At 35.6% G+C, this 14,870-nt stretch overlaps 2 protein-coding genes across 5 annotated transcripts in view; both read left to right on the forward strand.

Annotated features, from left to right (window-relative positions):
* The window catches only part of LOC111058001 (neuropeptide-like 1), a 57,157-nt gene that overhangs the window by 28,056 nt on the left and 14,231 nt on the right, over positions 1–14,870 (forward strand). The gene's annotated exons all lie outside the window — the stretch shown is intronic.
* LOC111058002 lies at positions 11,359–13,202 on the forward strand. 3 transcript variants are annotated; one of them, XM_022345495.2, is made up of 2 exons: positions 11,359–11,475; positions 12,422–13,202. In XM_022345495.2, the coding sequence occupies exons 1-2, from the start codon at positions 11,419–11,421 to the stop codon at positions 13,109–13,111; spliced, it is 747 nt and encodes a 248-aa protein (XP_022201187.1). In that variant the 5' UTR covers positions 11,359–11,418; the 3' UTR covers positions 13,112–13,202. The 3 variants fall into 3 exon arrangements, with proteins under 3 accessions (XP_022201187.1, XP_022201188.1, XP_039280579.1); XM_022345496.2 differs by lacking the exon at positions 11,359–11,475 and adding an exon at positions 11,486–11,656; XM_039424645.1 differs by lacking the exon at positions 11,359–11,475 and adding an exon at positions 11,772–12,006.

A 14,870-nucleotide genomic window follows, 5' to 3' on the forward strand; every position in this document is an offset into this window, starting at 1 on the left:
ATCTGATTAGGGTAATGATTTTGAGGCTCAATTACTACTATCCCTGATAATAATAAATATCGAAATGATAAGATTTTCCTTGATAAATTCATAAAACAATAATGATCAAAGCAAATCAGGTGCTTGATGAAATTGAATGAAGCTTATTATAGTTTCCAGCTTGATTGATTAACATATTCTAGAAGAAATTCTATTTGGAATGAGAAAATGGAATTAGCTCCAATTAAATGATTATCAGATTTAAAATAATGAAAGAGAGGAGAGATATTCTATTGTAGCAAGCTACCAACCTACCTGATCAAATCTACCTGACCTAATCCTCAATTATTCCATTTTAAAGCCGAATTAAATGGAGCGTCCTATGCTACAGGTATTTGACAATGCAATCCGGCTAATTGGATATTTCGAAATTAAATAGGATTCTAATCTCATTGCCACTTGTCTCATCACTCAATAATTATATACAGTAAATAATTCAAATCCACTTGATAAAATTATATCTCACATCGATTGCATTCTCAGGTACATAATAGTCGCACAAATGTTATTAGTTGAGTGCTTGAGCTGATGACGAGCATAATCAGAAGTTTGTTGTTGTAATCTTATAACTCTCAAATGGAGTGACAGCTCCCAAGTTTTAGTGATGAACATTCACAAACTTATCACTGATAATAGTATCAAGAGATTGAGTAGAGTAGAAGTGGACCTGGTGAGTCACCTCCATTTCTTCTCTCACTGAATCACCGACTTGGACATTGAGTTCGGCCATTCTCCTGATTGAGCCACTCACGGCAGCCACCAGCAAAGTCCCACTTAATTCATTGAACAGCTTTGCTGTGTAAAGTGCTCCATTCATAGTCTCCTACACACAACTGTCAATATCAGGGATACCTCTCTCTCTCTCTCTCTCGGTAAAAGTTCTCGGAGTTGGTTTACAATGTTCAATCCAACGATAGAACTTTCCAACAAAATAAAGTTTACCGCGATTTTCCTCGTCGAATTGGGCGAGGGACTTGCTTGGATTTTCGATCGACTATGAGAGATGGGTGTTTCGAAGTTTATTTTTCGTGAATCCGAATACTTTTGGATCTTAAATACAAGATAGAATTGATCATTATGAGAATTATGAGACTTTGGGGTGTTAACTGAATTGACATACATTATCTAACTTGAATTAACGAATTATGCGAATAATATTGAGATGAAGTGCTTATGAATATTACACTTTTCAAAGAAGTGATGAATTAAGAAGGAAGAAAAAGGACACAATTTTCTGTTAATATGATCAGAGAAGGGAGAAAACATGAATATAGAAATTCACCACGACGAATACAGAAGCATGAAGACATGCTTATATGAATTCAGAATTTAACACCACACTCACTGATGAATATTCCTGAATTTTCTATTTTGAAGCTATTCATCACTAAAACAAGTTCTTTTGTGGTTTTGATAGAGACATGTCGGAGTCTGTAGTATTCCTCTAAAGCCGCATTTTGCTCAACAGAACGGTTTATTCGAATAAATGTAAACATCGTTCACATTTTTACGCTCCCAATATTATAATGACTGAGCTTGTTTATGATTCATGAGCTTATTCGATGTGGCTAGTGTGGTTTTTCACGAACAATGACTGAAAATCTGTTCCAGTCGGTTTTTTATCTGGATTTGGACAGGAGGTATAACGCTGCTAGCCGCAGAAGCCCTCTGCTTATAACATCATTATTCATTGGGTGACGTGGCGCCGAATACAGTTCTGAGATTTGCCGACAGATGCCATTGTTCAATGATGTTCGCTTGCTCATCCTAGCAGAAAGGACGAGGTTACGCCACTGCTCCATAAAAGACTCCTCTCAACCGTACAGTCCGAGATAGCATTATTAGCCTCTGTCACTAAGATATCTTTCTACATAATAGATGGAATGATTGTTTGAAATGGTCAATAAATTATAAGAGATTGGAACTTAAATCAAGTTTTAGAAAGTACGTACATGAAATCAATTCAAATATCAAATAGTTTGTCTGGGATGGAACAATAATAGATCAAGGCCCTGTTGCACAAAAGCCGGTTAAATTTTTATCATGGTTAATTCCACGAGAGCCAATCAGAGACGGCTTTTCCGAATGGTTCTCGTGGAATTGATCACGATTTTGTGCGATCAGCACTTACAGTAGTTTCAAATCCATCAATTTATTCAGAAGATACTTTAACAAAAACTTTGTCTTTTCAGGTGATACAGGAGCCACTATTGGAATCCATATTTGTCTTTGCATAACATTGACAATTGGGAAACACAAAGTGCAAGTAGATTACCGACAATTGATCAGTAAGTTTTGTGGCAAATTAAGTTATTTGCTAAATACCGGAGACTTTCAAGAATAATCTATATTATCTACACAGATTTGATAGATATACACTATAACTCCAGAGCTCCTACAAATCAATGGCTACCCAAGAAAATTGTGCTGGGTGCTGAGTTCTATTTTGTAGGCACTTCTTTAATTAATATTATCAATACCATAAATCATGAAAAATCATTTTTAAAAGGTGTATTTCATAACTACTAATCAAGTGGAAAACTAAATAGTGAATCAATTATTTATTATATAGCATTTAAAGAAGGCAACTCAAGTTATTTAATCATGAAAATGGAAATTAATAGTACTCTTCTTATTCTTTTTTTACATGAACACAACTAGTTTCGAGCTTGTTCTCTTGACATTTGAAAATTGCATGAGTTCTCTAAACTGTGTTGTGTTTATGAAAAGAGTATAAAAAAGGTAATAATGACTTCTATAATAATTGAGCAATTTAATATAATTTATTAATCGTGGGTATCATTCACTGGCAGGTTGAAGGGTGGTAAGGGGGGAGCATAGTTTCTACGGCCCACTTCAATCCGGGAGTAGAGGACTCTCAACATCCCTATTATTGCGATAATCCAATCAGGAAAGCTGTTCTAGGAATGATAGCAGAGCTATCAATGGTTAGCAAAGCGCGGTTCATAGCTCGAGTCCCGAGTGCATCTGAATATCGCTGGTGAGTGGAGAGATAGTCTGACTTGTTCGACACGAGAGGCCATTATTCCGCTTTGAATAGTGTTCACCGCCAACGATAATCACATGGACTGTATCAGCAGATACTGACGAACGAGCAGGAGTAAGCATCGCTCGATCAATGTGATTCAAAATGACTGAAGCATTGAACAGTCCAAGAATAGGCAATTATTGTCACCAACAGAATTAATTGTATTCGTAGAGACAATCGTCTCTATTTGTACTACTGTATAGTATATTCTCTACTTTCGTAGAGTGAATTGAATTTGATGAATTAAAGTTTATCGAGCTTGCCCTCAAGTATTTTATTATCAATTCAATTTATAGAAAAAGGAGGGAGAATTTCTCTCCTCCTTCAATAAGAAGAATAAGGAGGAGGAAAGAAAAATTTCACAACAGTAATATGAAATCTAAATTGAAAAATTATTGAAAGTCTGCAATTGGAACAGACATTCAGATTCTTTTGAATGAGATTCATTTCATGCAAATTGGATCACAGGAGAAAGAGTTAGGTCATCGAAACTATTTAATAAGCTAGTCAAGAAAAAAGAACTCATTGAAGGGATAACGGTACGATGAAAAATTGCATTCTCAGATCTCTCTTGAAAGTCCAAGAATTAAGCTGATGCTGTCTCTCTTGACAAAGAAAGATAAATGGCCAGAGAATGAGAAGGAAAGGAGAGTATGGTGTACTAAAATGTAACGAATGTAAGGAGTGAGGAGAGGTTGCATTCTCAATGAATATAAAATGTGATGAGTGGAATCTGAAAAATTCCAGCTGCTGGCGAAAAAAGAAAGACGGGGTGGGGAAATCCGCCTGCATAGACCAAGAATGAAAAAGGAAAAATGCAGAGCGGTATAAGAGATAGATACTTGAGATAGCTGAAGTGATGAAACAGAAAAGTGGCCGGTTGGGCCCAGGCCCACCATCAGGATCCGGGAATCTATTCCGATCCAACAGCCCTATAGCCCCTAGCTCTGCCGCATGATCTGCTAGAAAGCAATTTCATCAAAAATAAATATCACCCTCACTCACTCACTCACTCACTCGCAGTACTAAAAATCTACCAGACCAAAAACGTTCAAATTTGGTAGGTATGTTCAGTTGGCCCTTTAGATGCGCACTAAGAAATCTTTTGGCAATATTTTAACTCTAAGGGTGGTTTTTAAGGGTTTAAAGTTCGTCTTTTAGCATGTATATTCTTCTTCTCCCAACCTCTTAATTATAATTGAAATTTCCATATCATATGTTACTATAGAACTATAATCTAGATAGAGTACCTCTTCGAAACAGTTGTTAACTGGCAACTAAATTAATAATTTTGTCAGGTTGGCATTAAGTTGAGTTGATTTTGTTAGGTTGGCACCAAGTTGAAGATTTAAATGCATTTATCGCGGAAAAATTGATTGGGCACTGCTACTTCAATCCTGGGAATATTATTACTAGACGTCAGGCTCGCTTCGCTCGCCATATCCGTTTAGCCAGACGTTTAGTCTGGCCCCCGACTAACATATGATAAAAATGCTGAAATGAAAAATGCAGGCGAGCGAAGTGAGCCTGCTGATTTCATTCTTGGTCGATCCAGTCGGGGGTCCAGGGGGCGGAGACCCCTGGCTAGACGGATATGGCGAGCGAAGCGAGCCTGACGGCTAGTTAGCTTATATTTTTAGTCCCGAATGAAATATTTCCATATTTCTATTGTATTAACTAATTTTGAGAATTGAAATTTGAAAAATGTTCACTTCTGGAATTCACAAGTATTCCCACTACTCATTGTAGATTCTATTGAATAGATATCCATAGGCTCTTTCTGCTCATTCTTTATCTGTGTCTTAAGAGTTGTTAGTTGATGTTGATAGCTTCGAGTGAACATTTTTGAAATTCATATAGACCTGTTAAAAGTATGGTCATATGTTTGTCTATGTTTTAAAATCTGAAGAAAGGATTGAATCCTTTAGAAATGTTGAATCGAATAATTATATTCAAATCAAGTAAAGTTTTCACTTCGTGCAGCTTAATAACATTTTTTGAGCTGTTAACTCGAAGGAATAAAGAACGAGTGAAAATGATTGAAATTATCATAGACCTGTCGAAAGTGTGATCAGAGCGTTTGTCTTCGATCTAAAATCTGAAGAAAGGTTGAATCCTTTAGTAATGTTCAATTGAATATTCGTATTCAATTCAAATAAAGTAGTTGATATATTCAAAATCATAATTTCGTGATGAGCATGAAACAGTAGACTTACGAACTATGTCCATCTAGTAAATGAGTAGGCCTATGAATTGTCGTATATTATTGAGTATACCTACACAATGTGATATTAAAGTTCTATGATTATGGAAACAAATGATGAATTCCAACACGATCAGTTTGAATCACACTCTCTTGAAAATGCAATGATCACGGAGCAGACAAGAAGGAAAGACTCGCAAGCCACAAATATAATATTAGAAAATGTTGAGATAGGAGGGCTGTCGTTGACAATTTGTCAGGCAATCCATTTCGGACGAAGTTAATTTATCTTTCTAGTTGTCTGAATTGGATGTGGATGAAGTCTTTTACACTCGTACAAAAAATACTGTTGCGTACATTTTACAGAGCCCACATTCAATCCCAATTGTAGCTATATACTCTGCTAAGATAATGTTTGCTTCGTACAGCTCTCCCACATTGTTTTGTGATGTGAACTCAATGTCATGAAGAATGATTAGAAGCCGAATACATGATTGGAGTCAGCAAACTCTACTTATGGAGTTATATCAAGCCATACATTCATCAAGCCAATTTAAAAACATTTATTTCATTAATTGAATTTCAAGTGTGATGAATGAAAAAAGTTATGTATGGCAAATAACTAGTCAGCATAAATCATAAACTCATTGTCTTTTAAATGATTTTTCGACTTCCAGATCAATCTTCTAGATTCGGACTTTTGAAACCAATGATTGGACGTCAGGAATCAAGTTCTAGTCCTTTGAATGAGTCTACTTTGGACGGATTTTTCAAGGAAATTCTAAAAGTAATAGGTGTTAAAGAAGTAATCTAGACCTCATTTACATTTCTACTGAGTAATTTCATGCAGACTGGTATAATTAAATTGTTAACTGAGTTTACAGTATGATTTTACGAAGCCCACATTCAACCCCAATTGTAGCTATAGACTCTGCTAAAATAATTTTTGCAGATTTATCCTTATAATCACTATATAATTATGAAAATTTATCCTTATTCCTCAAATCATCCTCATAGATGAATTTGAATGTCCGTTTGTAATTGGCCCGAAACATATTTGCTAAGATCGATTGTCGACTATTGCCCACTAATGTTACAGGATGTAACATTTCAAGTGAATACAAACCACAAGTTAATAGAACCGATTGGATTGTCAAGTTGTTAATTTCAAACGAGCACTCACGAATGCATGGCTACCGAGAGTCATTTATTGTTGAGCCAAGTGATTAAAACGATCAACGACCGTGCTCAGATGTTCCATTCGGTGGATTACTGAAGCTAGTACTCTGGATAAATGGATGGCACTGCAACTTGCTGCATATAAGAAAGTTGTGGCGGTTTTATTACGTCGTATGTAGCGGTTTTTATTTATGAGGTTATTAATGGATCATTCGTTTCACAAGGTGACCGCTATCGGGCAGTGCCTCCCATCACCCACTAGGTTTGATTACTCATTGAAAGGAACCACCTTTTTTCATTATAAGGTTGAAGAGATCCGAATCATCATAATCATCATTATCCGTCTCTATTTGAAATGCGTTATTACTTTATCAATCAAGCTGATGGCTGTGGCAATTACTCACTCATAGTTCGAAAATGTATAGTCGGAAGACATGGGATATTTTATTGAGTTGTCACCACTGCTGAGGAATAAATAAATCACAACTCTCGTCAATCAATGAACAATGAACACAAGAAAATTATTCAAAATTGATGCCAAGTGTCAAACATCATCCAAGCCAAAAAGAAGAAATATTGAATATTGTGGGTTTTGTTTTTTGCCACTTCATACACATAAAAAACTACCCAATAAACACCTAACAATAAAAGTGTATCAGAGTTTGTTATAAAAGACCTTTATCCTAACAAAATCCAATTAGAGATGAGCTTCATTTCTAGAAAGCAAGTATGTTCTTTGACGTGGAGGGTCTTTTGTGATTTGATAGGAGGAGGGCAGACGATCCACATCACCAATTACTTGTTACGATATCAAAAGGCTTCCTTGGAAGCATTGATTCTGAAAAATATTTATCTTCCATAAGCTGAAAGGTTCATCCGCGTTAGCTGCTCTTCTCTGAGTTGTTCTCAGTTTTTTGTGAAAATAAGATAGATATTCTTCAACGAAGCTTCTGTTTCTTGACATTCATCATTGTTATAAAGAAGCGAGTCTGGAACTTGTGATTTCGTAGCATCTTTGTCAGAGAGATAGTTGGGATTCCAAAGTAGGTGACAACAGTGGGATTCGAGTATTCCCAGTAGAACATTGTTTCGCACTTTTATTGAAGAATCCAGGACAAAGACGAGCATTCTTCACTTCGTGAAACTGTGTCAGACCTCTATCTACTATTGTGTGATGGGCAATACATTTATTTCTTCAATTCTAACTGAAAATGATCTATTATTCCAAGATACAAGTCCGGAAAAACGCAGTAATTGGAGAATTCCTACTGATTATTCCTACCTTACTGATTCTGATGATTATGATGACTGATAAAATGTATGCTGACGTCTCTAAAAAAATTCAAAAATGAAGTTTAATGCTAACCTTTTCACCCATTCACCTACTCACCTATCCATCTATTCAAGGCCCCGTATTTTTTATTTATTTATTTATTTTTGATACAATTACAAATCATATGAATATGATCGGGATAGAACAACAGGCATAACCCAAAACTATTCTGTTCCCAAATTTTGATAAATAATAAATAAATAAGTAGGAATCGAATAATATTAATTCATCATATTTGTATTGATTTTATGGTATGATTGTTCATAATCCTATTTGAATTATACTTAGTATTCTCCACGTTTACAACCATGCATCAGCTGATTAAAAGTGAATTGCTCATGTTCGCAGCGCGTAAATCTGTCCGCACCTTAATACTACCCGTTCAAAAACATCGAACATCTTGAAAATATATCGTTTCATCAACGTTAGTAGACAGTTGTCTACTGATTCTAGTTTGGAGTTATTGATAGAAAACATTTTTTTCTCTACATTATTCTTTTTTAATCTGATGATTGAAATTGCAACAAATATTATTGAAAAGAAATTGATTTCTAAAATCATGAAAAGTGAGAAATGAAGTTTGTAGGAAATCAGCATTATGATAGTTGATTTTGTTAATTTCAACACACCGATTTTTCGCCAACACAACACAGAATGTCCTCTGATGGGTTGATTGGATTGGCGTATCGACGGCAGCCAGACCTTAACAGCGCTCACACTCACATTCCGGGACGACACGTCACGATACGATAGGACAGAAAGCTCTATGTTTATTTCGGATTTTTCTAGACATTTTAAATTGATAAATTATTCATTAATTTTTGAGAAAACATAACAATAGGTCAATGTAACTTACTGAGCACGAGGTCTACTGTTCACAGAACTACTAGTTTATTGTTAGAATGAAGACTCTATTCGGCCTCCAATTCAATTTTTCTACAGAGTAGTTACTACCAAGTCAAGAAGGAAGAGAATATTAGGGCAATACAAACTACTCAACTTATCCAGGCTGACACTGGCCTTAATTTTCATGTCGGTGAGCATAGAGATATAGGTAGGAGTAAATGTAGCACGACAGAGGTGTAAATAGAACAACTGGAGCGCGTATCGCCATATGGATCGTCATAAAACTGTTATGCACCACAAGTTGACAGATAAACATTTCCGATTTTCACACATGAACGACTTTGAATGGAAAGGCAAACATAAATCTCATGGTAACTTCAGCGGTATTGATTTCAAAAAAATGGCTCTCATGCACATTCTCTCCAATATAAACTACCTCTTCTCACGTACAGATCGGTCCATTAGGCTACTTACTATTCCTCTATTCATCTCATTCCTCTTTCAAGTTCGTTACATCTCGCATATTTTTTATCCAGATGTAAATGCTCAAACGCTCACTGCTATTGTCGACTATATCACTGCATCGATTTTCAAATTTAATCAATTCAATTCCAATCGTAGATAAGCTTGAATAATAGCAGGCCAACTGAAAGATGACTTATATAAAATGCCTACTCAACTAAGAATTAGATGACCAACATGATCAAAACTGAATAAATATTGATCTGGACTACGATTTCACTTGAAAAATTGCATTAAAAATAGAGATAGATCCTGCTTTTGTTTAAAGCATACTTCTATTGAGGTTTCAAACACAAACTATTATACGATATGAATTAAAGCAACAATCTGGATGATGAGTATGAATCCAGTATAGTTTTCCTCTACTGAGTGTTTATGGGGAATATAACCTTTCCTTATAATAAATATGTTTGTGAAACCGTTTAACTACCTCTCAACCACCACTGTTGTAGCAGGTATCTTTCTCATTGCAATGACAACCCGCCATACAAGCGCAAAATATGAAAAATCTATGGGAGGGTGCAGTTCTTCGAATAATTTTAGAAGAAGGGGTTCTGAAGACCCCCTTACTACGTTATTGTTTGTAGTGGATCACCACAGCATTTCATTAATACTTTACTATAACTTATATACTGGAAATGAAGGCCCACTACTGTAAAAACACAGTAACCTATATAGAGAAATTATATAATGAAAAGTTACTGATCCGTCACCAGGATAAACAAATTTAGTGTTTTCTATCAAATCCGACTACGGGTATTTTAGTTTTTTCCAGGGTGGTCATTTCATATTACTCGCCCTACTGCAAGCGGAAACTATAAAAAGTTTACACTGCTGCGATATTTTACTACAGAGATTGCAAGGCGTGCAGTGTGCATGTGAGCAGTATTTACGAGGGTTGGTTTTAATCAAAGTCTGACGGTTGGGTCCGATGCATCAGCATTTTTAATGTAGCCGGCCGTCGATGGGGGGGGATCACCGACAAGCCGAACAAAGGCGGCACAAAGCAATAACGGCTTTTCGTGATTATCACACTTATCAGGGTTCGGACAGACTTGCTCCGTCTATTGGCTGCTGTTGCATCGACAGCTGTGATTGATCACAGCCGCCTCCGGTGTATCGCCGCCGCCTCCACCGCCTCCACCGCCTCCGCTGCCGCTTGCTCAACGATGACGCATAATGAACGATGAATATGGATACGGGTACCTGCAAACATCTCGATGTGTGTTCAGCCATGTAAGCGTTAATTCACTGCTTCCTACCTACAGACTGTTCGCTAGCCTCCAATAATTAAATCTCCTCGTTCTTCTGAGTGGTCAGGTTGTATCACCATCACTTCTCAACGCAGCTAGTTTGGAAAGATAATTGCGGGTATCACTCCACAGACTACAGCACAAACATTGTCAAACTCATTTTTCATTTCAGCGCAAACTATTGAGCAGAAGATCATGAAATATTGTTTCATGTCCTGAAAAAGTCCTTTAAAAGCTACCCTTGTACTAAGTCCGCACAAATTCAGGCCTTGCCATGTAAATTACCTGCCTAATGCCATGAAGTCGGGCAGCTTTCTCCTGCACTACAATACTTCTACATGAATACCAGATCCTCTAAAATGCTTCAGATTGGTACTCAGACTTTCGTATAATGTCGTTCTTCACAACATAAGCACATAGTTGAGTTCAAATCCATCGTTCTGTTTAGTAAATCTGTAGATAAAACTTCAGGTTAAAAGTTACTGTTGGCACCTGGGTTGAATTTCTCTCATTGATATAATTCTACATCATTATGAGACTGCTTTTCGGACTTTTTGAGAAACTTTGTCATGATATTAAAATTAATCTTATTTTCATTTCGTGAAATACTTCTCTATCCTTATACTTGAATTTTTGAGGCTCTTATTGAATTTATAATTTTTTATTCATCATTTACGTCTTTTCAAACCAATAATACTCATGTTGGCGTATTTTATCTATCGAAATCTATTCAAATTTCATATTAATTGCATCAAATAGAACATTTATTCTCACGTTAGCTATTCGAAACAGCCTGAAACGGAACTCTCTGGAAGAGTGGTGCATTCAATTACAAGCACACGTTTATAAATGGAATTTACTCAGGTGCCTTCATTATTAATTAAAACAATATTGTCTAACGCCATAAATTCCCACTCACTATTGATATTCTATCCGATGATAACATTCGCTACGTGTACTTGAAACTGTTTTGCTGAGACTTGAACTGCATAACATGTTTGATAATTATTATTGGGTATATGTTTCCACATTGCTAGTGGGCTCAGTAACAGTGAGTTGAAAATGTTATTAGTTCATTGATTAGTTCTCCACTATAATGTAATTCTCTGCCTTTCCTAGAAAATCAATCATTAACATTGTAATTTTCAATTAGATGCTCTCTGAGAAATGCCATTCGAAGTTGAACTTTCTGATCTCTTTCAAGCTATATCTTACCTGCATAAGAGCATAAGGTATTCAAGGTCTACACAATAGTGACGTTAAATACTTGTTTAATCCTTCATTTATTTACTTTAATCTATATAAATGTGGAATTTATTTCACTATTAACTCTTTTCATCTTAATTTGATTTATCTTTAACATGTACCAAAATTATTGATTTATGGATATGATTTTTGAACCATATATGATAAATTCATTCATAATGGACTTGAAAGCTATTACAAGATAGTAGATTGACGAGGAAGATCATGCATTTATTATTCGAACGCTTGATTAAATAATACTTGATAGTACTAGCCGGCAGACTAGCTTCGCTTGCCTTATCCGTCTAGCCAGGTTTCCTGGATAAACAGATAACAGGTAAACTGTTTATCAAATATCAACGGTTTTTCTTTAAATTAGTTTTTGAGAAAGCTAAAAAATACAGGAAAACAAAAAAGCTTCCGAAATTGGGCTGATCTTTGGCGTTATCTAAAATTACTTCTGATACTACATTTTCACACCCTTCCTAAGCTTCTGTTCTCTTGAACATTTTCTTCATTTTGTCCTCGATGAGGCTGAGAGATAACGCAAAAAAAACAGAAAATGCAGGTTGTTGTTTTTTTCAAATTTGTTCTAAGTGCGCCTCTATCTAGGGCTGCCTATCTGAACATAGGCTATTACCAAACTTGAACGTTATTGGTCCAGTAGATGTTTAGTTCTGTTGATTAGTGAGGTAAGTGAGTGCCATTTCGCTTTGATATACACAGGATTCTCAATGTATGATTTTTCACAGGTTGTAAATGCTCATACAAATGGGAAAGTGGATGAATTGCCAAGTGCTATCATGATGAGAACCCTTTTGGATGTTGTTCATCAGGAGATCGATAGAAAAACTCTACCCACAATAATCGCAAATGATCCTACTTTTCTTTATTTGACGACCGGTTACAATATCACCGCGTTTCTGAATGACAAGATCACTTACAACAAATTTCAAATGTATATTACTGCTTTCATGCAAGATTACAAATTCTTGGCTGACAACAGAGAGTATAGACAACTAGTTAGTTTTGTCAGTGATTACTGGTCGGAGAGAAAAAATAAAGAATTCTATGGTCTCTCGTATCCAGACGGTGGATTCAAACGTGATTATTTGGCTGCATACCTTGAAACAAAGAGATCGAAAAGGCATCTGTCTCCCGCACTCCTGGAAGTATTGAAGACTGATGTCAAAGTATATGATGCGCTTAACCGGGTATTGGCCAATCGGATTACAGTATTGATGATGAACAAAGCTAATATATTTGAGGAAAGATTTTTCTTCGAGCACATATTCAATTCGATCGACGATCTACACTTCAGTGCCAGCATAACGAAGTACTACCAATGGCAAAGCACCTTTAGCAATTACATTGAAAATATGAAATCAATATTAGACCAGCTCATGGTTTTGCTAGAACCAAAGCTAAAGTGCAGTGAATGATTGAGAGTAATTCAATTAGCAGCATTATTGTTGCTGATGGAAGGTTATGTTGAATGGAATCAATAATTTGGTTAGAGAATAAAATGTGGTTTCCGAATTTTCTCATTCATTTTCCTTTATCTTGTTTCAATGTTTATTTTAGTGCAATAGTTCATTCCCAAGATGGAATTAGCAAATTCATCATTTGACCTGGTTATTCCAGCATTTACTCAAAAATTGATATCAAATTCCATCATGGTAACCTACTTTTATCTTCTGTATAATAAGAAAGAGTAGGGTTGTGTTTGTTCACATCAAAACATGTCAACTTGTGAATTGCATACAGGAAAAACGGGAATGATTTAGATATCCAAATTTTGCACATGGATTCTAAAAATATCAATCTCGTGCACCCCGAAGCCCAAATTTCAATTTTCCTCCTAGATTTTTCAGAATTATTGTTAGAATTTTATTCATGCGACATAAAGTTTCATACGGCAATACGGCATACATTGTTGTAAAATGTGTTTGTTTATAAGGAGGCAATAACGTTGTTGAGCGGAGCCGTAGAGTAGTGGTAAAGCACTTGGCATCTGGTTTTTTTTTCAGAAAAAACTCAAAGTTTCATCCCTGTTTTGTGTGTGTCATCTTTCCAAGACATATATATTTATTATCAATATAATTGGATAGTTGAAGATCTCGAAATTAATCTTTAAAATGTGAAATAATTGAGGAAATCATTTTGAAGTTACACGAGTTTGACATTTTTCGTTTCTTTTAAGATCTAAGATTGGGATATAGATCAGTCTAAAGGTTAGATAATTATCTACTTCAACTAAATCCCTCATTAAACTTATAGGTACATAAGAACTGATAGGTATGTTGCAATTGGGCTATAGCTGGAGAAAACAATGCTTATGTTGTGTCTACAATATAAAATATATTTTTGGTGGCTTTTGATGTTCAATTCCAGCCAATTGAATTGTTCCAATTGAACCTGCACTAATCGATCCTACTATTGACTCAATAGAGTCAATATTGAGTTTCAAATTATTGTTGTAAGCTTGGTGGTTGTAGCCTATACAAGAATTGAGTGAATATGCAGTTTGTTTTTCTAAACTTTAAAAAATTGATAGGATAGTTGGAATTATCATTGAAGATTTTGAAGCTTCTCCTCTGTTCGTGTGTTAGGTGAGCAACTGCTGTTCTTCGCAGCTAAGATGTCACATCTCTTTCAGTATTTGTCATTGTTTGAGGGAAGGAACAATGGCGCAATAATTTCGAGCTCAGGGCGTACTCTCATACTGTTATTAACGGTTTAGACTTTCAACCTGCTTTGATCTAGATGAATGCCTGACCTTGAGTTCTTGATTATGAGGATCAGTGGGAATTCAACAGACTGAAGAGCACTATCGTACTTGACATAATATGTATAATGTGCATAGTATAGTATAGAAACTCTACATGATAAATTGGATCTCCTCACTATTTTGAAGCTGCTCCACATCGATTTTCTTCCATCTTCTATTTTATTTCTCAGTTTGATACTCGTTTATGAATAATACTTTGTATGATTATTCAATTCAATAAACTTTGGAATAGTGATCCCTACATGAGTGGACCTTGAATAATGCTCATTGAGAGTATAAATTTCAAGCTATACTTTAGCCAACTGAGCGTTTTAGGTACGACTGATGAACGGAATTCACTAATAACTGCCCATTTCAATTACCTCCAACTGTCATGTTTTTTCAAGAAAATTATAATCGACCACAAAAAT

This window comes from Nilaparvata lugens, chromosome 1, assembly GCF_014356525.2.
Source record: "Nilaparvata lugens isolate BPH chromosome 1, ASM1435652v1, whole genome shotgun sequence".
Taxonomy (NCBI): Eukaryota; Metazoa; Arthropoda; class Insecta; order Hemiptera; family Delphacidae; genus Nilaparvata; species Nilaparvata lugens.